Here is a 25,802-nt window from a genome sequence, read left to right on the forward strand (position 1 = left end):
AAGAGGCTTTATACTTTACTTTGAGCCCTACTAAATAACTAAATGCAATCAAACATGTAATCTTTTAAAACCTAATAATCTTTGGAGGAAGTTAATCTCTGTGGATGCTATAGTAAGATATAGGGGCACCTGGCTGGCTTAGTTGGTGAAATATGAGATTCGATCTCAGGGTTGTGAGTTTGAGCCCCATGTTGGGTGTACAGATTACTTTAAAATCTTAAAAAAAAGATGAGAATCTATTTTGATCTTCCATATCTATAGTTATACTACAGTATCTATAAGCCACCAGTGAATATTTTTAATGTTGAGAAAATGCTCCTGTAAAAATGCTCCAAACTTTAAGAAATATGAGCACAGAACTTTCTGGGAGTTTCTGTGGGGTGGATGGAAGCTGATGAAAAATATTTTTAAAACTTTTAATTCAGAAGTATGTATAAAGTCAGGGTAGTAGAGTCAATTATCTTCACACTTTTGAGCATACAAAAAATAAATACTGTAATTAATGGTACATATATGTGATATTCTTTATGATAAATTATGTCTCTGATAGGTTTTATCAGGAAAACACCAAAAATTTCTTAAATTGCTGGAATGCTGTATTATCACTTTGAACTTTGTCATAGGACATTTAGATGGTCAGTCATCCACTACATTTATCAAACCTTTATTTAGTGCCACCAAGTGCCCATTGTTCTGTTGGCTATGCATTGTTAAAACTTAAATGAAAGTTTATTGAATTTAAATGAGGAGAATCAGGGAATATCGGAGTTTTGTCATTTACTCCATCTTCCTCACTTTAAAAGATGTGCAATCAACGTCTGAGAGATTAAGTCTTCTGTTCAAAATCACCAAGCCAGGGTAAGAATCCTGGTTTCCTGTCTCCTAAGCAGAGTCTTCCATGGTACCTGATGCCACCTGGTATGTGGGGCAGTGACAGTAAGCTCAACAGTTAAACTCATTCTCACACAGCCATGTGTGGACCAGCACCTCTACCTCTGTTTCAGAAACCTACCCTGATTAAAGCTATAAGCAAATAATAATAATAATAATAATAATAATAATAATAATAATAATAATGAAAAGGTTGATTTAAAAACCCATTAATTTTAATTTTTCTGAAAATAAAATCTAGAGGTGACACAAAAATCCTCCAGCTATAAAATATAAAAGTAAAACTACCTACTGTACTTCAACTACCCAGAGACTTACTTCTATAAATATCTGGAGAGCTTTTTGCTTGGTTAAGTTTCACTGATTTGTGTTAAGTCCAATCACTTTAAATAATGACCTGATTAAATAGATTTTGAAAAAAGGACACTGTCCATATTTATATGTGGATTTTACAAATAAAACTGTCCAAGGAAATGATGATAAACAACCTCTAAGATATTCAAAAACAATTTTCTTAATTTATATTAGGACTAGTTTTACAGTTTTTAAACCCCAAACCATTTGGAAACTGCATTCTTTAAAGGGTAACGGTGCCATATGTTCTGAATACTAATTCATGACTATCTTAAATATTAATAAAACAGAAATTATCTAAATTCAGTCATGGAAAGAACTTAAAAAAGCAAAATACTGCAATTCTCTTTTTGTTTGAAGAGTATGGCATTTCAAGAGGTATAACGACAAAAAAGAAATCATTCATCCATTTTCTTGCACTAATGTACCATAAAGATCAAGAAAGTTTGGAGGGATATATTAAGACATCATAAAAGAATTGATCATGAACAAGGCTTGCAAGATAAAATCAACAGAACCCAATCCATGTATTATATAAAACAAATGACAGGAAATCTCATGAGTTAGTGGTCCACACACAAAGATCTGGATGTAGCCAGAGAGAGAGTAGAATTCTAATTGTAATAACTTTTGAATTACACAGTGTAGTACCTATCACTTATTCTATATGGCAAACAAGAAAGAGTCCATTAAGTCCAATCAATTTTTTAATGGCTAATTCAAAATCATTAGAGAGGTTTGAAATTCTTCGTTTATTCCTTATTTCCTTGGAGAAATCACAAGGTCAATGCAGGGTAGAGAAACCATCCTCTACACTGTTTGAGCATCAGTAGGTAATCTCTACCTTGATGAGAGAAGTACAGTGTCAGCAGGTATATACTCTTTGCCTTTTATTATAACTATATCTCCAACATTTACCTGAAAGAAAACTGGGAATTGGTTAATTATCTGCATTGAAAGATAGTTACAAATATACAACCCACTGTATTTAAGCATAGAAAACAGTAAAAAATGGTTACTGGCAAACAAGAACCACTTATCTTCACAAAATGGCATAAAATTATCTAGGAGTGAGGCCAAGGATGGGGCAGTCCTTTAAAATATGAGCACTGTAGCTTTTTTTCCACCTATAGGACTTATCTTAATAAATCCATCCATTTTATCCACTGACATCTCAGCTTCTCATATTCTCTATGACATAAAAATAAATAGGAGGAATTTACCAAATGTGATCTTTATCCTGCTTAAGGAAATCTCAATACAACTGGAAAAACCAATTCTCAACTACCATGTATATGATCATTATTCCCCATGATGGTCTTATAAAATAGGTTTTGGTTATAATTCACAATTTAGGGAGGAAAAAAATTAGTCTTATTAGCTTCTAAGTTATATGCCTAAGATCACAGTGAGAGGAAAATCTTGGGACTCAAACCCTTATCTGACTGGCTGCAAAGCTTGATTTTACATAAGTAAATATATTAAAACTATGTTGTATTTTAAATTTTAAAAAACCCAGCTTAATCTCTTCCTGGTTTTTCTATCCAGTAGCATTTTTGTGAACATGTCCTAAAGACAAACTAAGGATATAATAAGCCCAGAAACTTTCTAGAGGTGATTTAAGTGACAGGTGTGTCACAGAGCTTTGAGCAAACAAGAGGACTCCAACTAAGTAACAACTTGACCAAGTTACACTGATAACCACTCTCATAGATCATCAAAGTGCCCTCTTGGTTAGGAGCCAAATAAATCTACAAATAGGCTTCAATACTTAATCAAGAGAAGAAAAGTCTTTTTTGTTATTGTTAAAGCCTTTTTGTCCTTTCCTCTTTCAACTTCTTCTTGAACCCTAAAATAACACTTTATTGGATGTGAGGGAGAAGAGAATTGCGTACTCAGTGGGAATCACAATAAGAAATTACTCCAGAGACAGACCACTGTGGTTACTTTATATGCTGGGGGAGGAACAGTTAGGGAAGGCTGGAGGCGGTCCTCTCAGGTATGATATGTAAGGAAGCTCTGATTCAAGAGAGATTTTAGCTGAAATCTGGATGATTTGAAATGGAAAAATTTCCAGGGCTCTTGGAATCAAACATGCCATCCCTCAAAAAAGGGGAAATTAAAAAAAATAACAAACCAGCAATTATAGGTATAAACCAGCCTTTTATGTGTTCTGGTAGTACTCTGAAAGCACCCAAGATCAAGAAGTATAAGGTCACTGGAGCTACGGCATTTGGAGAGAATGGCATCCAGGCTACCATTTAAATGTTCTTTAATCTCCTATTGCATGTTAATGTTTATTCTCCAATTAGACTATATGCTTCATAAAATCAAATATTCATCCACATTATGGTGCAAGAGTTTAACAGTTAGACTTACAAAAATCCCTAGCTGATCCCACTGCTTCCCCACATCTTTATTCATTCTTTATTCATTATTAAGACAAAAGCAAGGCTTGTGGTCATTAAACTGAGGACTGAAAGAAACTATTAGCACCTTGTACGGTATAAAGTAGTTACTCAGTGGCCTGTAAAACCAAAGACTCACGGAGAGCTAAAGCAGTTCTTGCAGTACTATGAGAAGAGCAGGGAACTACTTGCCCCCTCCATAAGATGCCTATTTTAGATCGCCTCTCAAGCACATCCAAGCACCTCTTTTTTGGGGGGGAGGGGGGTTTGCACTCCTAATGTGGCATTCTCCCTTTCCATCCTAGTGCGTGCATAAGATTAATGGAAAGAAGAGAAAGTCAAGTTGGCACAAATTCCTCAACCACGTGTTCTCAGTGGAGGAACATCAAGACAAAGCACTTAGTCCCCCAAATACTGAAGTTAAAGAAATATTTAGGGCTTTAGACCACTACCTTGAGCCTTCTCACGTTACCAACATTTGTACCTACAACTGAGGATTATGTAAATGAGTAAGTTTATCAAACTGTGATGGACTGATTTAGGACCTTTGTCCAGTTGCTGACCCCCAGCATATTTATATTTTTACTAAGGAATTTTTGGAGATACAAATTCTAAATACAAACAAATGCATTTCGTGGTGAAAACTTTGTGTCTTAAAGCATCCTTAGGGAGTGGCCTGTGCACCCGTACAGAGCCCACCACTCCATACTTCTCTACAAAGCCAGGACAATGTGCTGAGTCTAAGATTCCTCTTAAATTCTCCACCTGCAACTATCTCCAAAACTTGGGAACAATTTCAGCTGCATCTCAATTTGAAGAACTAGACTTTGCGGTGAGGACAATGAAGACAATAGCTTACACGTCAAGAGTAGAGACGCAGTGCCTTGTATAGGGCTTTGGAATCGCAATACTTACTTTGGAAGTCAGACAATTTTACTTTGTACAACAGAGAAAAGTCTTCAGGGCAAAACTGGAGAGATGAACTATAATGTCTGAGAGCTGAAGTCCATCCGTGTGTGAATGACTGGATGTATGCTGTGACCACTTGTAGGTCCTCTGAGGACAATTAAAAGGTAGCCACAGTAGCCACACATTTAGAAAAACCAAGAAAGCAAGTCCCGAAAGAAAGCCCATTAGCACCGCGAAGGGTAATACGCTTATCATATTACCTTGGCATGAGGACCAGACTCTTGGTTTCGGTTTATTGATTTTGTTTTTAATTGCACAGAATGTGACATAAGCCAAAGAAAAGATTTGTCCCACAGTCTGGCCTGTCCAATAAGCAAGCCTGCTTTCATGTCCGTCTACTCAGTGTTCAATAAACCATTTTTACATGGTTGATGTCTTAGTGTAAATGTCTCTGTTCTTCTAACCTACAATTATATTTTATGACACAGGAACCCTCATATGCCTTGCTTGCTGCTGTGAGCTCACTGCTGCCACCTATACTCAATAAATATTTGCTGAATGAATGGTATAAAATCTTTCTGTGATGCCACAGTATTTGAAATTACAGCTATTACTTATCACAAAATATGCCAGAGTGTAGAATGTTGTAATTTAAAAAACACTTTCCCTACAGCTGGATATCTACAGAATCTAACTTTTCATCATTATAAAGAATGTTACAATAAACATTTTTACACATGCACAGTTTTTTCCCTCTACTTTATGATTATTTTCTTAGGATAAATTCCCAGAATTCCCTTTTTATGGTTCTCAATATGAAGACCTAAATTACTAATCCACAATAGTATGTGAATGAAATACTTCATAAAACAAAAAATCTGCAGGATAAGTAAAGTAGAAGTATAGCAAATGAGATATCAATATTGCTTAAATTTGTGACTTTCATAACTAGGTCGAATATTATACTGAGTCTGGTTGCTTATTAAGGCTCTTCTTGCTTATTGCCAACTTTTATTTCCTATTTATATAACAATTTCAATCTTTTGTCCTGTTTATGCAGCTATTTTCCCTATTGTGCCTACTTATTTGTGGTGTTTTTGATTTTATAGGATCAAATTCCACACAGCTTGAGATCTTGCTCTTTTCCAAATATTTCTTAAAGTCTTTATTCTATTGGTATGTTTTTCAAAAAACAACATTTTAACATTTAACTTTAAGCCAGCTGGAATTTATTTTAGCATGGTATGTGACTTAGATATAAACAGCATTATTTCTTGAAACTGCAAGTCGGTGATTCCCATCATCACTTATGAAATAATTCTTTTATCAATGATTTTCTGCCTCCTTAATTAAATATTAAATGGGCTTTATTTCAGGGTATCCTAGTCCCTTTTCTTCCAGTCTATTTTATTCTATTTATCAATGCCTATTTTGGCAACTGAACCGTACTATTTTAATAACTTCTGCTCTCTATTTTACTCCTCCTATACACAGCTCATTTTCCCAAAATATTCTTCTATTTTCTGGACTGTTTCTTTTTGAAATTAAGATGAATAATTTCCTCAACTCTTGAGGAAAAACCAATAATTCTCCTGGGATTATATTACACCAATACTTTGGAACAGCTGGTATTTTTAGTTTCTCTAGGAATTTGACATATTTGCACATCTATGTCAATCTTTAACACCTAAAAAGTTTTGATGTTTTCTTTACCAAAGTCACATACATATTTTAAATTTATTTGTAAGCCTTTCACTTACCACCGGGAATGAGATCTTTCATTGTATTTTTCTAATTTGATATCACCAACAAAAGAAATGCTGTTAATTCTTTAGTATTTATCTTGAATTCATCACTGAACCAACTTTCATTAATTCTAGTTAATTAAATATCTAATACAATTTATTAAGTAACATCAGCTCATTTTGGCTGGGTGACTTTTGATAACACTTTAAATTTTACTCCTCTGTTCCCAGAGTAGGATGACAAGGGAGCGTGTGGCACTGCCAAGACAACTGAGAACGCTAGCATTATGGGTAATCATGGGCTGGTAATTTCTTGTCTCTGAAAAATTGAGTTACAGTAATTCACTCCATCTTGAAATAATGGAAAAAAAAAAGACATCAGTAAAATAAGATATTCTAATGCAGTAATTTTAGAGGAAAGTGGTGCATGCTTATCTCCTGACTTTATGACTGCTTACTTTGGAGAAGACGGTTAGAAACTGACATATCAATTTATTAAGATATGTGTTTATGCTATAACCATGACAAACCTAGTAAATGAAATACATTTATAATACAATTCATTTGATCATACTTGATTATATCCTACCAATCTTCTAAAATACTTAAGTCCACAGGTGCCAAAGAAGAACATAAAGGAAACTTCTTTGGAAACAATTTGAGCTTTTTCATTTTTTTATCTTACTTCTCTGAGCAGTGACTATGACAGAAATAAAGGAAGCACAATCAAGGTAGTTTCCTCTCTGTTATTTTTATGTCAAAGACCAGACAGAGAGAGAGAGAGTAGTGGGTTTTTAAACACCTAGAAAGGGAGATGTCAATCTTTATTTTGGCCACTGACTTAAAAATCAAGAAAGGTGCAATCAACTGAGAAGGAATCTTATTTCCTGCAAGGATACACGGTGACTATGAACATCACAGGGCAGGGTTAACGGCACGGCCTTTAAGCTGCTGGAAAATAGTGGAAAGCAAGCAAACTGACTGTGTGGCACACCTAAGCTGCTCCTAGTCATCTCAGGGAACAAAATCCCCTGGGTACAGTGGCCTTGCCTCCAAAAGTCTTTCACCAAGTTATAAAGGTTATTTTCTTGTGAATGACTAGAGTTACTGATCTTCCAGAACTAAGGGAGAACTAGTAACAATTGCTTACCTTTTGAAACTGAAGTCTGAAACGCACTTAGATAACATGTGCTAACTTATGACTCAACTCGCTAACTGCCATGTTACATGCCCTGTGAGAACACTAACCTCTCGATATTACAGACCTGATTTCCAGTTCATTAGAAAATGATGTTCAGGTTAGTAAGTTTTTTTTTAAGGTACTCTAATTCTTATTTTTACTTGGACAGTAGATGATTAAAGCAAAAAGTTTCAACACAAAATAGTTCATGGTTAAATGAAATCTATGAAAAACAGTACTCAAAATATACTATGAAAAACACAGAATTCCAAATATTACTTTTCAAGTCTCTCTAGTATATTTCAGAATTAAAGGGAGGTGACTAACTACAGACTCCATGAATGTTTACAACATTAATTACTAAATAGCTTTCATATTAGAATTCTTGACATTTGTTTATGTTACACACAAAAATTACATCTATTAGAGTATACATCAATACACTTCTTCTGGAACGTAATAAAAATCAATGCATACCTTTTCCCAGTGTACAATTTCCCAAGCACCATTTCTCAAAACTGGAAATAGAAAAGGTGACATTTTTAGAAACATTTTTACTACTTATCAAAAGCTTGCTTCTGAGAAAATGATCATTTTAAATGGACAGCTTCAAAAAATGAACCAGTGGCAATTTTTATAGATTTAAAAATTAATTATGACAGCAAAGATGTATAAAATTGCACAGAGAATTAAAAATAACCCATGCACATTTTAGATCTCACAATAAAACATTACTAACAGAGGGTAATCTCATTGTGCTACAAGGGCTTTCTTGAGCATGGAGAAGAATTATAGGCCACAGCTGGAGGAGAAAGCCACAAAAATGATGTGAAAAGGGAATGAGAAGCTAAAAAAACATTTCAGAAGCCATACAGTAGCAATGTTTAAAAAAAAAAACAAAGGATTTACACAAGCACACAAGAAACAGATTTCACATTGGTTAGTAAAAATTTAACACGTAAACAGATAAAGAATTTGCGCCTCTAGTTTTATGACAGTGCCAAACTGCATAAGTTTCCATATTTGGTTTACTGAGAAGAAATGAAAGAAGAGGCTACTATTACATTATGGTACAGGAATATTTTCTTAGTGTCTTATTACTGCTTCACAGCAGTAACGTTGCTCAGTACATCTTTTTTTCTCCCCTACTATGTGTCTGTGGCATAATACTGAATATACCAATAGACACTAAAAGATAAAATGAAAAACAGTAAAGACAATAATTCAAGGTAGAAGGTACAGCACTTAATACTTAAGGGATAGGTCAAGATCAATCAACAAATTATCCCCACAGTTAATTGCATGGGGGCAAAGCCAGTATTTGCTTATTCATTTTCTCATAGTACCTCATAGCATTCCTAGGAAGACTCTCAAATACTTGTTAAAGAAATGAATAAGTACAACAATGAATATCCTACAGTGCCTTTTGGTGAATCAACTTCATTAAATTAAAAAAAATCATAATTCCAAGTTGAAGATCTAACACTAAAACATTTCCAGTACAATTTCTATAACTATAGGACTAAGTTAAAGTTCTAATTTTTACAGTATCATACAGTTACAGGTCAAGGATCTGAACCACAGACATCCAAAAGTGATCCCTACATTCTAATACAAAACTCTAATGCCTGCAGAGTTTATCAAACTGATCCCAGGAGTAAACCTGCTCCTTGATGTTGTTCTCTGAGTACAAGAGGGTCAGGACATGAGATAGAGTAAAAAGCCACAGGTACAGCTGTCATCTGTCACTGCTTAGCAGTGTTTTTCTCAAAATTAGTTGTTTCAAAGAATAAAGAATAAATGAGAGCACTCTGCCCTTTAATGGCTTAATCCAGTGGCTTCAATATAGTAAGTACAGTTCCCAACAAAGACAGCTAGCCAGGTGCTGCTCAAATCAACCATAACCAAGATTAGCAGACACTACATAATGGGGCTCAAATCTGCAGTACTTTAAATTAGAAAAATACTGTTCAACAGTAGCCAGAGCCCTTCACTGCCATTTTATTTCTTCTGATCCTGTTTCATATATTCCCTCAAGTGTAATACTTAGGTTTAAAAAAAAATCAGTGTCCTATATTTCTACAATTGAAATTTGGTATGAAAATGAAGATTTCAGCTTATCTGGAAAGCTCAGAAGGTCAGTCAGTTCCCGTCTGTGCCTGGAACAGAGCAGTGGCCACCTTTCTCTATGGGGTTCACCACTGTATCACTATGTTCATGGTTTCCTGTGGCCTCATACCAAGACTGCTTCCCTTATTTAGGGCAACTGTCTGGCTCATGCCTAGAGGCTTTTGTTTATTAACTGAGGTATAACAAAATGTACAGATCTTAAGTGTTAAATGAGTTTCAAAAACTGTAAATGCCTGTGAATCTACCACTCATCTGAAGATATAAAACTTCAGAAAGATCCCTCATGCTCTTTTACAATACATCCTTCCATCTCTAGAGGCAAATATAAATTAGTCACCATAGATTAGTCTTACATTTCATATACACTGGCTCATTCAGTATGTATCTGAGATTCTGTCTGTATATAAGTGATAAATCATTAAATTCTACACCTGAAACTAATATTATACACTACGTTAACTGCAATTTAAATAAAAATCTGGAGAAAGAAAAAATAAATGTATTTCTCTTTAAAGTGAAAATTAAAAAAAAAAAGATTTTACTTTTCCCATTCAAATTAACAAGGTGCTATAGCAGATTTCTAGACTCTGTATTTATTTTGTTGATCAATTTGCATATCTTCACAATAATATATACCATCTTGATTATTGTAACTTTATGGTAAGTTTTGAAATTAGGTAAATCTTCTGTTCTGTTCTTTTTAAATACAGTTTTGGCTATTCTAAGTCCTTTACATTTTCTCATAATTTTAGAATCAAATCATTAATTCTTAAAACAACAGCTCCTGAGATTTTTGATTCAGGACTTGAGCCTTTCAATTCATGGACAAGATCTATTTCTATATTTATTTACATCTTCATTAATTTTTCTAAAATTTGTTTTTGGAGTTTACAGTATATATGGGTCTTTCATTAGATTTATTTATTGATATTTGATAACTTTTTCTTATATTGTAAATGGTATTTTTACTTCATTTCCCACTGGTCACTGGTAGTATATAGAAATGAATTAAACTTTTATACAATGACCTTGTCATCTTGTAATTTTGTTAAATTCACTTATTAATTTGGATAGGGTTTTCTCACTGCTTTTATAGCAATACTTTTAAGAAACTTAAATTCTTTTCATTAATGGTGCTATATTGCGATTTGAGGTGGTTTTATTGTTTTCATATGCCTCACTGCTCATCTCCTTATTTTTAAAATCACTTCTGCTCTTATGTAAAAAAAAAAATTCATTGAAAATCAGGAATAAGTTTTACTACTAAAAATTTCTTGTTAACTCTATGTCCTAAGTATCTCAGATTCTGCCAAATTACATCTCCACCATTGCCAACACCAGCACCCCTGTGTGAAGCACCCATCATGTCCCACGCAGCTAGAGGTCTGCATTAACCTCACCAGTAGTTTCCCACATTCACTCTTGATCTCTTTCAAATTTAGTTTCTACAGCATACCTATAACCACTATATATAATGATTATATATATTTGTACAACTATGGATTATTATGTATCAGTCCACATATCCTAACGCACATGCATACATATACAAGATTAGGTCACCCCTTGCTCAAAACTCTTCAACTGGCTCCCCTTGGTTCATAAAACAAATCCACACATCTAGATGGCCTTTGGTTAACAGCTCCGGCCTACTTTCTATCACCACCTCCTGCAGTCCCCTCTGCCCCTTTCCACAACCTGTAATTGAAAGCAACATGGTCTTTCCTGCCTCAAATCCTCTGCACCTTTCCATGACTGGAGCACTCTTTCTCTCCATCCTCACCTAGATCGCTCCTACATAAGTTCCAGATCTCAGCTTTAACACAATTTTTCAGGGGGCATTTCATGACGTCCACTCCTTTACCACTCCCCTCAAGTCTAAATAAGCTTCCTGCACTTTTCCCTCAGAGCATTAAGGCAGTTTTACTATATATTTAGTTGAGAGACGATTTATGTAAGAGCCATCTCCTGTCCAAGATTGTAAGAACTGTGACAATGGGAACATTTTCTATTCTGTTCACTGCTGAATACCCTGTGTTACAGAAGAGTGATACAAAGGTGCTCAGTGAACACTTGCTGGATGGAAAGCCAGATCCACTGATGTGTTTGGGACCAAATGAAGCCAACTAATAGTTATATAGATTTACTAAAGATACAACACTGCATCCCAGTAGGTCCCATATTAAAAACAACATACAGGGGCACCTGGATGGCTCAGTCAGTTGAGCGCCGACTTTGGCTCCGGTCATGATCTCATGTTCATGGGTTCGAGCCCCGTGTCGGGCTCTGTGCTGACAGCTCAGAGCCTGGAGTCTGTTTCAGATCCTGTGCCTCCCTCTCTTTCTGTCCCTCCCCTGCTCACACTCTCTCTCTCTCTCTCTCTCAAAAATAAAGAAAACATTGAAAAAAAAAAAACAACATACAATGTTTAAAAAAGAGCTATATAGAAAAGCACATTGGTAATTCCTCAAAAAGTTAAGCACATAGCTACCATAGGACTCAGAAATTCCACATCTAAGTATATATCTAAGAGAACTGAAAACATATGTTCACATAAAGACTTGTACACAAATGTGTATTGCAGCACTATTTATTCATAATAGCCAAAAAGTAGAAACAACCCAAATGTCCATAATTAATGAATGGTTTAACAAAATGGGGCACATCCATATGATGCAATATAATTCAGTCATAAAAAGGAATGAAATGCTGATACATGCCACAACATGAATGAATCCTGAAGTATGTTAAATGAAAGCCAGACATAAAAGGCCACATATTGTATGATCTCATTTGTATAGAATGTCAAGAATAGATAAATCCATAGATACAGAATGTAGATTAGTGGATGTCGGAGGCTTGTGGAAGAGAGGAGTGGGGCTTTAATGCCTATGTGTACGGAGTTTCTTTTTGGGGTGATGAAAATATTCTGGAATCAGTGGTGATGGTGTGTTAACTGTGAATACGTGAAAAAAAATGTATACTTGGAAATAATGAATTAATGGTATGTGAATTATAACTCAAAAAACAGCTACATAAAATGATGCCAATGGACTCTTTAAACATTTGCTTAAAATTAGACTTCTCAGTTTTGTAAGTTCCTAAAATGATTCCAGCGTTAGCAGTTGGAAACGTTTCTGTAAGCACTGGATGCACTAACACGGTGTCCTCTGTGGTCAGCTCTGGGCCACCCCTTACAGATCTGCAATCTAAATGAGCACTCCTTGAACTGCTGCCACTTTGCAGATGTTTGTTAGTTCACATCTAAAAATAGCCCTGAACCTCTCTACTGGGTCTCACTGAACAGGACAGAAGTGTCGTATCAGGCTTTCCAAACTCAGCAGACCAGCCACAGAGCCTTCACTCCATTAAGGAGGGTGGGAAGCTGTAGTACTTTCTCAGAACCGCAGAAAACAATCTTCCAGCCTGCTTCATGGCTCCCTTTGCCCTCTCTGCTCCTTCCCGGCATCCTTGCTCCCAGGGCTTCTTTCTGCACATTTGAACTGATCGACCTTCTTCCCCTAACTGACCTTTCTGCACTTCCTTCCCTCTCAATCCGCCTCTTCTCCTACTACCTCCTAGGGCCTCTCTGTCTCTGCCCAAACCTTTCCTCAAAATTCATTGTTGAAGAGATCCACTGGAAGATGCTGCTGAATGCAAAAATGTACACATCTAAGAAACTTTTAAATACATATTGGGGCGCCTGGGTGGCTCAGCTGGTTAAGCGTCAGACTTCAGCTCAGGTCATGATCTCGCAGTTCGTGGGTTCGAGCCCCGCATTGGGCTGTGTGCTGACAGCTAGATCAGAGCCTGGAGCCTGTCTTCGTATTCTGTGTCTCCCTCTCTCTCTAACCCTCCTCTGATCATGCTGTCTCTCTCTCTCTCTCAAAAATAAATAAAACATAAAAAAATTTAAAAGAAACCTTTAAATATATATTCAGTGGACAAAGTTTTCTATCAAATATGAAATCAATGCATGTTTGTAACAAGCCAGATAGAGCTAATAACAAGAGAGTGGACATTCTCTCATTCCATACCACTTTCTCAAGGTAAGGAATACTAACTGATGCATCGGCACATACCTTTCTCTAAACAAACATGAACACATGGCGGTGCCTGGCTGGCTCAGTTGGTTATGTGTCCAACTCCTGAATTCGGCTCGGGTCATAATCTCATGGTTCCTGAGTTCAAGTCCCGTGTTGGGCTTTGCGCTGATAGGATGGCGCCTGCTTGGGATACTCTCTCTTTCCTTTTCTCTCTGCCTCTCCCCTGCTCACTCTGTCTCTCTCAAAATAAATAAATAAACTTAAAAAAAAAAAACATGAACATATGGACTTTTGCTTTCTCGTCTCTAAAAATTTACTTCTCTGTAGCTTGGTTTTCCACTTAACATGTCACAGATGCGTTTGGGACAAAGCATACATACAGATGAGCCAGTTTTGAAAACAACGCACTATATGGATACATCCATTACAATGGGTCAGATAACTGAACAGTCTCATAAGACTCCATAAAATATATCCACAAAAACCTTTTTATCAAGGTAGAGGATATGGTGCAGCAGAAAAATGAAAGCACAGGGAAGTATCAGGGGTCTGAGAAACTTCCAGGTACAGTTCTCCAGGGCCTCTTCGCACTCATCTAGGACATAGATTTTGAACCTCTGTGAAATGTACAATAAATCTTAATTTTAAGGAAGCCTCAGGAAAAGTTTCCAAGAGGTCTTTTATAGCCCCTCATCAATTAGCCAAGGCAGACTATATAACAGGATAAACCAAATAAGCCATCAATCTATACACATCCTTAAACTAAAGCTGGTCTTGGGTGCCTCCAGGGGAGTTTCAAACCCTATACAGCACTTTATAAATCACCAGTTAGTGCATCTTGTTCTGCTCGTGGCCATGTGTCCCACGTATAAGCAGAGGGCTATCCCAATCCAGCTGTGAAGCAGCCCTGGCTTGCACATCAGCTATATCCTAATGTATTCAACTATCTTCCTCTTGATGAAAATTCTGACTTCTCTTTTTTTCCTACCACTTCAAACACCACCAAAATATATTTATATGACTGTATTCTATAGGACATGATCCTAAGAAGAAGATTGCTGGCTCTGGGGCATTTGTGTTTGTACTTTTATCAGATACAGACCACATTACTTTCCCAAGAATTGTTTGCGATCCATACTCTCACCTGCAATGTATGAAGTTCCACTGACTAAACCTAGACAAACACAAATTGTTATCCATCATTTGGTTTCTGGCAATCTAAATGGGTATTTGTTATTTATTCTGAAGGCTATAGTGACCTGGATTAATCAAAGTGTAAATTACCTTTATGTCTCTAGACTGAGTCAGAATTCCAACCAAGTGCAGTAACATTTCTTTGAGTGTACTACAGACCCTCGCTGCTCAACCAGTGGTCCAGGGACCAGCAGCACTATCATCGTTTGGAGGCTTGTGAGAACTGAGAATAGGTTTCTACCGTCCCCTTCCCCCTTTCTTTTGTACTTGAAATATAAAATTAGAACCCAGAAATAAATACTGGAAGTATATAGCTCTCTTCAAACTTGAGACTCAACCCATTTTAGGATACAGAATTCTGGTGAAATTAAAAATCGGATCACGAGATAAAATATTTCTGCACAAATCAAGGCTTGAATAATGGCTATGGATAAAAGTCAAACGTATAATTCACTGTTGTCTTTACTTCAGAACTGGTTCCTAAGCATCCAACCGTAGAACAATTAAAATAAGCAATATCACATGTATTCAGCTGGTGACTGAAATAGTAACACAGTTATTTTTAATCAATGACCTCCTCTGACCCAGCTCCAACCATGTTTAGAGGAAGTGAGAAATTATGCTGGGTACTTTTCTTAGCTTTTAGCTTTCCTGGGATGGAAAGTACACCTAGTCTACACCTCTAGAATATCAGAGTTCAAGAAGGTGAGCTGTGGGGATGATCAGTGATGCCTAGTGAAGAGGGCTGAGAGTGAGCCATGGCAGAATTAGGACACTGGCCTGTCCTATGATGCTTTAATAGCTCATTCTTTTATTTTTTAATGTTTATTTACATTTGAGAGAAGGAGGGAGAGAGAGAGAGAGCATGAGTGGGGAAGGGACAGTGAGAGAGGGAGTCAGAGGATCTGAAGCAAGCTCTGCACTGATGCAGTGAGCCTGATGTGGGACTCGAACCCACAAACCGTGAGATCATGACCAGAGCCCAAGCTGGACGCTCAACTAACTGAGCCACCCAGGCGCCCCTCACTCATTCCTTTCAATGCAAAACTCCTCTCTCTGCAGTTCCAGCCAAACACACCTGCTACAATTTTCACCCGGGCTAATTAGTCTGACAGTATGCAGAAGAGATCTCAGACTTTCAACAAATACCTCAAATGTAACCTGTTTTTACTTAGCAGGATACTCCTTCACAGCTTTGTTGTAATGGATTTCTTTTTTGAAAACAGTCTGTTAGAGTTCTTTGGGAGTTCTCTAATCAAAGGCCCCAGAGAAACTGGCAGTCTCTCAGGACTCCATCAAACGCTGCACAGATACAGGTGCTCACTAAGAGTCTAACACAGGCTTCTCAGAGAGAAGCTGTCACCACTGTAAATGAAAGAGCTCACCACCGGGCTGTTACTAAAAGTCAGTGGGGTGCCATTCCTGGGCAATCATGCTACTCCTTGAAGTGGGTAATAGGAAGCGAGTTATCCAAAGGATGATGGGCACTAGCGATGTCACAGAGGATGGGGAAACCACAGAAAGGATGGCAAACTGTAGTTTCTATCTGGTTGTAAGCATTAGAAAGGAGCTTTAGTGATTTGAGGAAGACAGGGTAGTGCTGAGACTGTGGCTTTGAGCTTGGCAAAGAAAAGCACCATCATACCCATATTAAAGCATCATTTCATTCACTATGTAGACCCTTGCATTCCAAAGACAATTTTAAGGTAGAAACCACTTTGTGGGGTAAGCTGACATTGCACAAAACTCTCCTGAGTGATATATACATGCACTGTCAGTGAGGAGCCTGTTTGGGATTCTCTCTCCCTCCCTCTCTGTCCCTCTCCTGCATGTGCTTGAGCTCTTTCTCGCTTTCTCTCTCTCTCTCTCACACACACACACACACACACAAACACACACAGAATAAATATCTTTTTTAAAAAAAGTCAAGATGGGGCGCCTGGGTGGCTCAGTCGGTTAAATGTCTGACTTCGGCTCAGGTCATGATCTCACAGTTCATGGGTTTGAGCCCCACGTCGGGCTCTGTGCTGACAGCTAGCTCAGAGCCTGGAGCCTGTTTCAGATTCTGTATCTCCCTCTCTCTCTCTGACCATCCCCTGCTCGTGCTGTGTCTCTTTCTCTCTCAGAAATAAATACATTTTAAATAAATAAATAAACAAACAAAATTTTAAAAAGTCAAGTCAAGCAACAATCTGCTTGGAGTCTGCCAAAACAAAAGACAAAGGGAACTTTCTGAATTCTGCTCTTGTCTATATTCTGTATATGGCTTTTCCATTAGCTGATACAACTTCTATCACCCACTTACAAAACTTGTAACAACGGGCCTCACTGGCGCACTGGCATCCCTAAGACCCTCTTAAGAATGAAATCCTGGGGCCCCTGGGGACGCCTACAGAAACTCTAGGGGCGTCTTTCAGAAAGCTATTTTCAACCAGTGACTTATAAAAAAAAAATATATGGGTGAGATGATGTGATCAGAGAGCACAAGGGTCAGCAATCCCTTTTTCTCAAAATGCTTTTCCTTAATCCTGCTCAGAGTCATCAATCATATGCTTTTTCCTTCACTGAACTGAACAATTCCTCAAAAAATCTTCCTCCACAGCCCCAGCAATCAATCCATTCCACCATTTGTGCAGCTGGGTTCTGGTTCTCTGCAGCTTAGAGCTGGAGCACCAGGCAAGAATCCTGACTTCTTAAACACTGGCCTTAGTGGGTGTCACCGTCTAACTTAGCGGTATTTGCTGCTTGACAAGATTCCTTCTCTTTGGTCGAGTCCAGGTGGATCTGTTTGCTGTGCATTTTCCTCTACCTTCCCGTCTTCACGGCTCCAGCCCTTCCCTGATTCATCAAGAGTCAATCTCTTGGGGCACCTGGGGTGAGTTAAGCATCTGACTCTTGATCTCGGCTCAGGTCATGATTTCGTGGTTTGTGGGATTGGGCTTTGTGCCTACAGCAGGTAGCCTGCTTGAGATACTTTGTCCCTCCCTCCCTCCCTCTCTCTCTCTCTGCCCCTCCCCCACACGCACTGTCTGTCTGTCTCTCTTTCTCTCTCACACTCTCTCAAACCTAAAAAAAAATGACAATCTGTCTACTCCCCAACCCAAATAGTTTCAAAAGCATAACTGGAAGCCTGGCCACTCTCTCTAGTAATTCTTTCCAATTTCTCCACCTTGGTTTTAAAACCTCTCCAAAAAAGGACCCTAACTTGCCTTCCTGTCCTTGCCCCCACTGCTCCGTGACACGTATCTTATGCTCGAGCTGAAATAGACTATTTCCCAGAATACATCACAGGCCTTTCCACCTCCTCCTGAATCACCCACCATTACCATCCCAATAGCTCTGCTTACCGAAAGCCCACTCATCCTTCACAAGCCTCAAAAATGACATTTCAGGATTCCCACTTCTCTCATTTGGCCCCTTCTAGTTTTTCTATCTTGTATCATAGTATTAGTGGGCATCTTATGTCCCTCCCAGATCATCATTTCCTGCAGAATAAGAACACAGATTGGTTTCTTTCTGTGTTTTCTGCACTGGGTCTTATACAAGGTAGACGCTTGGTGAGGACTTTACTGAAGTGAAATAACTAATGTTCCAACTTTGAGTCACAACTATTTTTCCTCTTTCACTTTAACAATGGCCCTAAATTTCCTCAGTGGGTTTTTGCTCCTCAGTGTGCAACTTTTATTTATGGGACAAATGAAAGACAATCTGGGGTTGTACTCCCCTCAAATAAATGCCTGGTTTCCACCCAGAGCTGTTGCTAAAAATACCTAACCAGTTCAATATATACAACCCTAAGGTCTTTGTGATAGTTTGAAAATATTAACAGTCTTAGAAGTGTCTGAAAACTTTACTTAGGTCATATGTGTGCTCAATGTTTAAGCCCAATGTTTAAGATCATGGAAGTACTAGTTTCTAGGAACTATGTATAGGTAAGACAATGTACATGGGGCAGAGTGTATGTCCAGGCCTACTGGACAGGCCAGATGTGGGCAGACCTCCTGGGAGACAAAGAAGTAGCACCCTGGCTTTCTCAATAAACAGGACAGCGGTACTATCTTAAGTCCCTTAGCATGGGATGAACTTAACCAGATGGATTCAGCCTATAGTAGGTTATTTCAGGCCGAACATCCTGAAACATATTCTAGCCAGGCTTTTTCACAAAGGCCTTTAAAGGTGAAATGGTTTTCCACTGGAGACAGGCAACTTCATGCCCTGCAGGGAAGAAGCCTCCTTAGGGCTATCAGCCAGCACCAACTCAATTCCACTTCTGAAAAGGCTGACTTAGCTCCAGGGCAGGAAGACAAACTAAAGCTGAGATCTAGTATTTTTAGCTACATGCCTACTTGTTGTTGTCCTTTTCAAAATTAAAACAGAAAAACAGCTATTAAAAACCTATTCTAGGGGTGCCTGGTGGCTCAGTCAGGTTTTTTTTCATTTTTTTATTTAATATATATTTTTTCTTACAAATAGTTTATTGTCAAGTTGGTTTCCATATAACACCCAGTGCTCATCCCCACAAGTGCCCTCCTCCATGCCCATCACCCCCTTCCCCCCCCACACCCATCAGTCCTCAGTTTGTTCTCTGCATTCAAGAGTCTCTCATGGTTTGCCTCTCTCCCTTTCTCCCACCATTTCCCCCCTTCTTCTCCCCCATGGTCCTCAGTTAAGTTCCTCCTAATCCTCCTATAAGTGCAAACATATGATATTTGTCCTTCTCTGCCTGACTTATTTCACTAAACATAACACCCTCAAGGTCCACCCATGTTGCTACACATGGCCAGATTTCATTGTTTCTCATTGCCATGTAGTATTCCATGGTATAGATAAACCACCTCTTCTTGATCCATTCGTCCGTTGATGGACACTTAGGCTCAGGCAGTTTTAAGCTTCCGGCTCAACGTCAGCTCAGGTCAGATCTCATGGTTCGTGGGGTCAAGCCCCATGTCTGGCTCTGTGCTGACAGCTCTGTGCTTGGGATTCTCTCTTGCTCCTCCTCTTTCTGCCCCTCCCTTGCTCATGCACTCTTTCTCTCAAAATAAATAAACCTTAAAAAAAAATTAATCTAATGTCTGCTACGTAATAAAGGAACGTATGAAACAATCTAATTAGGAATTACTGGTGGCCCTTGTTCAACTACGGCATCAGAACAGGTGACCAATGGGCTGCCAGGTGTCACAGGGAGCTGCCATCCATTCTCACCTGTGGGATGTATACACACCATCCTTCAGGGAAGACAGCCAAACCTGGGATTTTAAAAAGGCAAATCTATTTCATTAGGGGGGAATTTTTAATTTTAAGATCCTAAATATCTCTCTCAGTCTGCACCCAAACCCCATTTTTCCCTAGGCCTCTGTACTGATTTTGTGTGAAACTACCATTCCACTTGAAATGCTGGCATGCTAGCCATAATAGCACTTCAAATACACATTTACAATTTAAAATGACAACCAGCTCAACCACTATAAAAAATTCATACAGAGATTGTCTTCAATTTATATATTATAATGATAATAACAATTTTATATTTTACAAATTCCTGCAAAGCTTAATTTGGTAAAACAACCTAGATTGGGGAAAACTATGAGACTGTTTCCTGTGTGTGTGTGTGTGTGTGTGTGTGTGTGTGTGTACAGACACATGGAGCAAGGTATCAAATACTGTGAGTTAAAATATGGAGGAAGAAATCAGAGAAAATGAAGGTAAGTTTAGATGCAAAGAAAACCAGGGCATTCTGAATTTGGCAGCGCTCTAGAACTCTGGGTAATGGAGGCGTTAAGTGGACCCAGTGCTGTGTTCACAGGAGGCAAAGCAGAGCAAAATGATGACATGATGGCTTCAACAGAGAAGGTAAAGTGGCACCAAGAGCTTCCGCCACATTAGCATTTCATCAGTGCCTGCAAAACAGGCTGGAGCACAGTGTTTTTGAAAACATCGCTTTTCATCTTGCTTACAGCGCAGATAATGAACTCTTAAGAAGGTTCCTTTCATTTCTAGTCTCTTGTTTTTTGTCTGTACTCAAGTATATATATGGAGAGTGGTTCATTCACCCATACAGGCCCCTGGGCTAAGAGGTATGGGGAACAGAAAGATGAGTAAAAGGGTACACCTACCTAGTACACACAAACCATCATGTAACAAAAACACAGGAAGCAATCACAATTTATTGGGAGGAGTGAACCACAAGACTCAAAAACTCACTTATCCTACCTGGACTTCTGACCATCAATTTACACTGCTCTCCCTCAGCAACCAGGACCTCAGAGACCAATATGCAATCTGCATTGGCCAGCCCACTGAACCGTTTACCTAAGCAACTTCCAGATCTCTAGGACAAGAAATGGTTTGCTCTCATAAGTATTGATGAGAAGCTCAAAATGTAAAGTTTATGAAGTCATGAGTTAGGTCCTAATCAATAATTTAACCCCTACTGGGATTCCTTAGTTCATGAAAATGAGGCATCAGACAGTCTACATTTAAAGGGTTGAAAATGCTGTAAATGAAATTATGAATTTACATTTCTGAAGTCATTAGGGAATGACAGTGATAAAAGTCACTCTCGAGTGTTTCGATGTAAAATGAAGAGACAAAATATTTATTTCTGCAAGACTAGATGACTAATATTTGAATCTGACAGAAAGGTGTCCTCTTAAATATTACATGGTCTTGATAAACATTTATAAAATGAAAATTTAAGTTAAATACTTTAAATGTCTGTCAAAAATTAATTATCTATCAAAAATACCCCCCTTCCCACTCCTACACCCATTCTTGCCTCAATTCAGGAAAGCAAATTGAATTTCATTCCAGTCTAATGACAACAGATGGCTTTTATATCAAGCAACTTGAGTTATCTGACAGCAAACAGTATCCTGCTCAAACATTTTCGTTATCTCCTATGAACTACAATACGAAAAGGCAAGCAACATTCAGCTAGGCAAGGAGGAAAAATAGAAAAGTCTATTCCCTCAGAAAATAAATTCAAGTGTTAAGCTAAAAGCCAAAATTTCTTGGAAAAATAATTTTTAAGTTTTCTGCTGACTTAAAATGTTTTTCATAGTTATTAATCTCTAATATTTTATTTTTGACATGAGTTTTATAGACTACAGAAGTTTTCCCTCCTACTTGCATATCCTTCATTTTTAGCCATAGAGCTAATCTAGAATAAACTGATGAACCACGAATAACCAAGAAAGAATATTCTCTCTAAATAGGAGACAAAATTGAGTATTTTGGGCAGTAGGTGGGATCTGGAAAATTGGAGAACCCATCAGTACAAGGTGTGGTAGCCTAAAACCATCTTAGCTATGAGGCTGCTCTTCCATCGTACAATGTTGATTTCTTGGGACAAGGTTTGAAAATAAATAACTGCTAGTCCCTGAAGATAGCCCTCTGATACAGGATATACTATGTATTGGGGAAAAAACAGGTACATATTTTGGGTTCAAAAGCTGTAACTGAATATTCTAAGCAACGTGGCAACAAGCATAAATGTATTTTTGCATACTGTCCATAATACCAGTAACTGTAATATCTGTATTTTTTCCCCCTGTCCATTCCTAATGGTTGTCTCTTCACACCCAAATACCTGGAGTACTCTGTCCCCAGGCTTCTAATAGCCTCCTATTCCATTCCACTTCTGTTCTTCAACTTTATCTGGATGGTCATGCTGTGTCTTTCTGGCTTGTAAACCTTCAATAGCTACTCGGTATACTCAAGAAAAGTTGGGATCTCCTTGGGTTGGCATTCAGGCCCTGGAAAATTTGACCTTGACCTTATATTTTAATCATGTGTTTGCTTCCCTTTGATATGAATGTCTTTCTATATCTGGCACTCTAGTAATGGTTCAACAAAGAAATTCAGTAGCCCTTTCCATCTTGGTTCAGGATAACCTCTCTTCCCTATTTCTCAACACACATGTAATGTCTTCCCCATCTGGATGCCTCTGCTCATCCAAAGTGCTCCCCAAAACTTGGGATCTATTTCAAATTACCCCACAACTTCTTTTCTTTCTTTTGGACTCATATAGTATTTGGCATTGGAACCATTACTTGTCGCAAAAATCTACAGAGACAGTGAGATCATGTAATCCAAACCTTCCATTTTCCATATAAGATCATATTTTACCCTTGGGCTTCTATGTAGTTCCCATCTTATGCTTTTTCATATGTCCCATAATAAATAATATGAGCTCAGTAAATATTTTAAGTTATTAGGGGATACCTTAATCAATGTACCTTTCTCAAATGTATCAAAATCAGCAAATAATCTCTTTAGTGGAAGATATAAGCAGATGATCCCTTTGGAAGAAAAGCAGGGTATTTGGCAGAGTCCCATAAAAATCACAGCAGTATATAAATACTGTTTTTAATTACTAGCTAATTTTGGCACATGTGACTGATCCTCATCACATTAGGAAACTTCAGAGAGAAATGAGATTCTCAGATGGGGCAAGTTCAGGGATGGGTAAGATGTCTATTTCACATGTCCCTGGGTATTTTTTTTTATGAATCTAGAGCATCATGGTCTATTTACTTGTTGAAAGGTCATTTAGAGTTTTGCTGTGTCAAAATATAACCCACAACAAAAAAAGCCATGTCAAAATGCCATGTGCTTCCCAGAAGCTGGCCTGGTTTTTGTTTTATTTATTTCTGGAGCATATATCATCTGTGTGTACAGTATAACACAAAGTGCTTCCAATGTGCCTTTTAACAAATAATATCATATCTGATTATTTTCTATAAATCTTATCTAAAATAACATTTATTGATCACCAACAAACTATAGACATTTTGCAGCATTTAACAACTGATTTCATGAAGGACAGTACTTGGGAATGCATTGCTCTGAGGCACTTAAACATATTAAAACTGTTATCTTCAAAAGTATTACTACTATAAATCACTCTAAATGTAAATTTAAGTATTATGCTAATAAATGCTATGAAGAAAAAAGAAAAGAGTCTCCCTTGGACCAAAAACTTAAGAGATACAAGGTATTTTTGGTTGAATTACATTTAATTGAAGTGATCTGTACATATTACCAGGAGTGTATTTGACAGATAAGAGAAAATGTAAAATTCCTACCTTGTGTCTGTTTCTTGTTCACCGCATTATCAGCTTTATGTCGTTTCTAAAGTTTAAAAGCAAAAAACAAAAACTGTGAAAAAGTGGATGAGATCAATAAAGTAGCACGTATAACAAAAATATTTCTTTCAATTTATGTTTCTCAAGGCTTTTTTTTTTTTTTAATTTCTAGGAGAGAGAGACAGAGAGACAGTGTGAGCAGGGGAGGGTCAGAGAGAGAGGGAGACACAGACTCTGAAATAGGCTCCAGGCTCTGAGCTGGCAATCAGCACAGAGCCCGACGCGGGGCTCGAACCCACGAACCGCGAGATCATGACCTAAGCGAAAGTCGGACGCTTAACCGACTAAGCCACCCAGGCGCCCCAGTCCTAAGTTAATTTCTAATTTTATTTATGATATCTTCTCCAACCCATAANTGAAATAGGCTCCAGGCTCTGAGCTGGCAATCAGCACAGAGCCCAATGCGGGGCTCAAACCCATGAACCGCGAGATCATGACCCAAGCAAAAGTCGGACGCTTAACCGACTAAGCCACCCAGGGCCCCTCTCAAGGCTTTTATCCTTTTATATCAATTTTGTCAGCACACTGGGGTGTGGTGATGATAAGAATCAGAGGGTATGTGGGAACGTTAAAACTGAAAACACAATCCATAGCATCGTCATACAGTCTTACTCTTCTGGGAAAACAGGATGCAGTCCTCAGGAGCATCCTACATTATCCTATGTTATACAGGTAAGGTTAAAATTTTAATGTACTAGAAAGGGCTGATTTAGGTTTTTACTTAAATAATTCACTTAAAAAAGATGACTGCCCAAGAGAATTATCTGTAATAACTACCATTTAATAATGGTACTAAAATATTTTCAGCTTCTATGAAATTCATTATCTAATTAGGCTGAGTACATCTTCATAATTTAATGGCATGCTGACGTTGGTCAATGACGACCATTTGCATAAAGCTTCTTCTATCCACTATTTTTCAATGGACCCCTCTCCCCATTATAAACCACTGAATCACAGGATCTAGTCTCCTTCCTCTTAAAAGCACCAAAAAATTAAATGGTTAACAGGTAAACTAGCCTAAGTCTAAGTGGAGGAGTTTGAAGAGTCACATAAGTCAAGGTTTTAGAGCAGAGAGTAAAAGAAACGAAAGGTCAGAGGAAAGGTGAGAATTTGAGTGGCCAGGGGAAGGTATCTTGTCTATGGTTCAACTAGAGGTTTTCCATAGCTTCTGTCTAAACTTACAGCATCAAGTGTAACACATCAGCCTTGGCTGACGTTGCAGGAGAGTGCTGAGTTTACCTAACTCTGAGCTCAAAGATTCTATCATATAAAGTTCAAGGTTAGATTTAGCTGCATATACCTAACTATAAGATGGGTTGGAATGAATGTAAAACAATTGAGTTCCTAATTTTTCCAGGTGAGAAGAAATATAGTTTTTAGAATCACAATGCACATATGACAATACTCTCCAAGAGAAAAGGCCAGCGTTGTGGATTAGCACTCTGCCGAAACACAGCAACACTCAGGGGGAGTGACATAATAGCAGGCAGTGTGAACACAGTTCATCCAAACAATCAGCCACTGAACTGTACAAAATGCAAATAGAGCATTCAAAACGCCTCTGTGGAAGGCTTGTAGAAAATAATTCTTGCCATATCCATATGTAGGAACACACTACAATTCTTTCTCAGAACAAAACACTCACTAATAAGACTGGAATAACGTAGATTTTCATTAGGCAAATTACTGCTTCCAAAAGTAAGCTTATGATTTACCAGCAATTGTTCTTAAATGAATTTTTAAAGTTTGTTTAAATTTGTAGCATCAGGGGCGCTTCGGTGGCTCAGTCAGTTGAG

General features: G+C 37.8%; 1 protein-coding gene across 2 annotated transcripts in view; it reads right to left on the reverse strand.

Annotated features, from left to right (window-relative positions):
* The window catches only part of ATP8A1 (ATPase phospholipid transporting 8A1), a 232,473-nt gene that overhangs the window by 165,285 nt on the left and 41,386 nt on the right, over nt 1–25,802 (reverse strand). Inside the window, exons 5-7 of one of the 2 annotated variants that reach the window (XM_039226992.1) lie at nt 23,944–23,989; nt 7,965–8,005; nt 2,090–2,163 (exon numbers count right to left, since the gene is read on the reverse strand). In XM_039226992.1, the coding sequence (XP_039082923.1) occupies nt 2,090–2,163; nt 7,965–8,005; nt 23,944–23,989 (161 nt within the window). The remainder of the gene's footprint in view (nt 1–2,089; nt 2,164–7,964; nt 8,006–23,943; nt 23,990–25,802) is intronic. The other variant, XM_039226991.1, reaches the window with a different exon arrangement.

Source organism: Hyaena hyaena, unplaced genomic scaffold (assembly GCF_003009895.1).
Source record: "Hyaena hyaena isolate Hyena2069 unplaced genomic scaffold, ASM300989v1 scaffold_24, whole genome shotgun sequence".
NCBI lineage: Eukaryota > Metazoa > Chordata > Mammalia > Carnivora > Hyaenidae > Hyaena > Hyaena hyaena.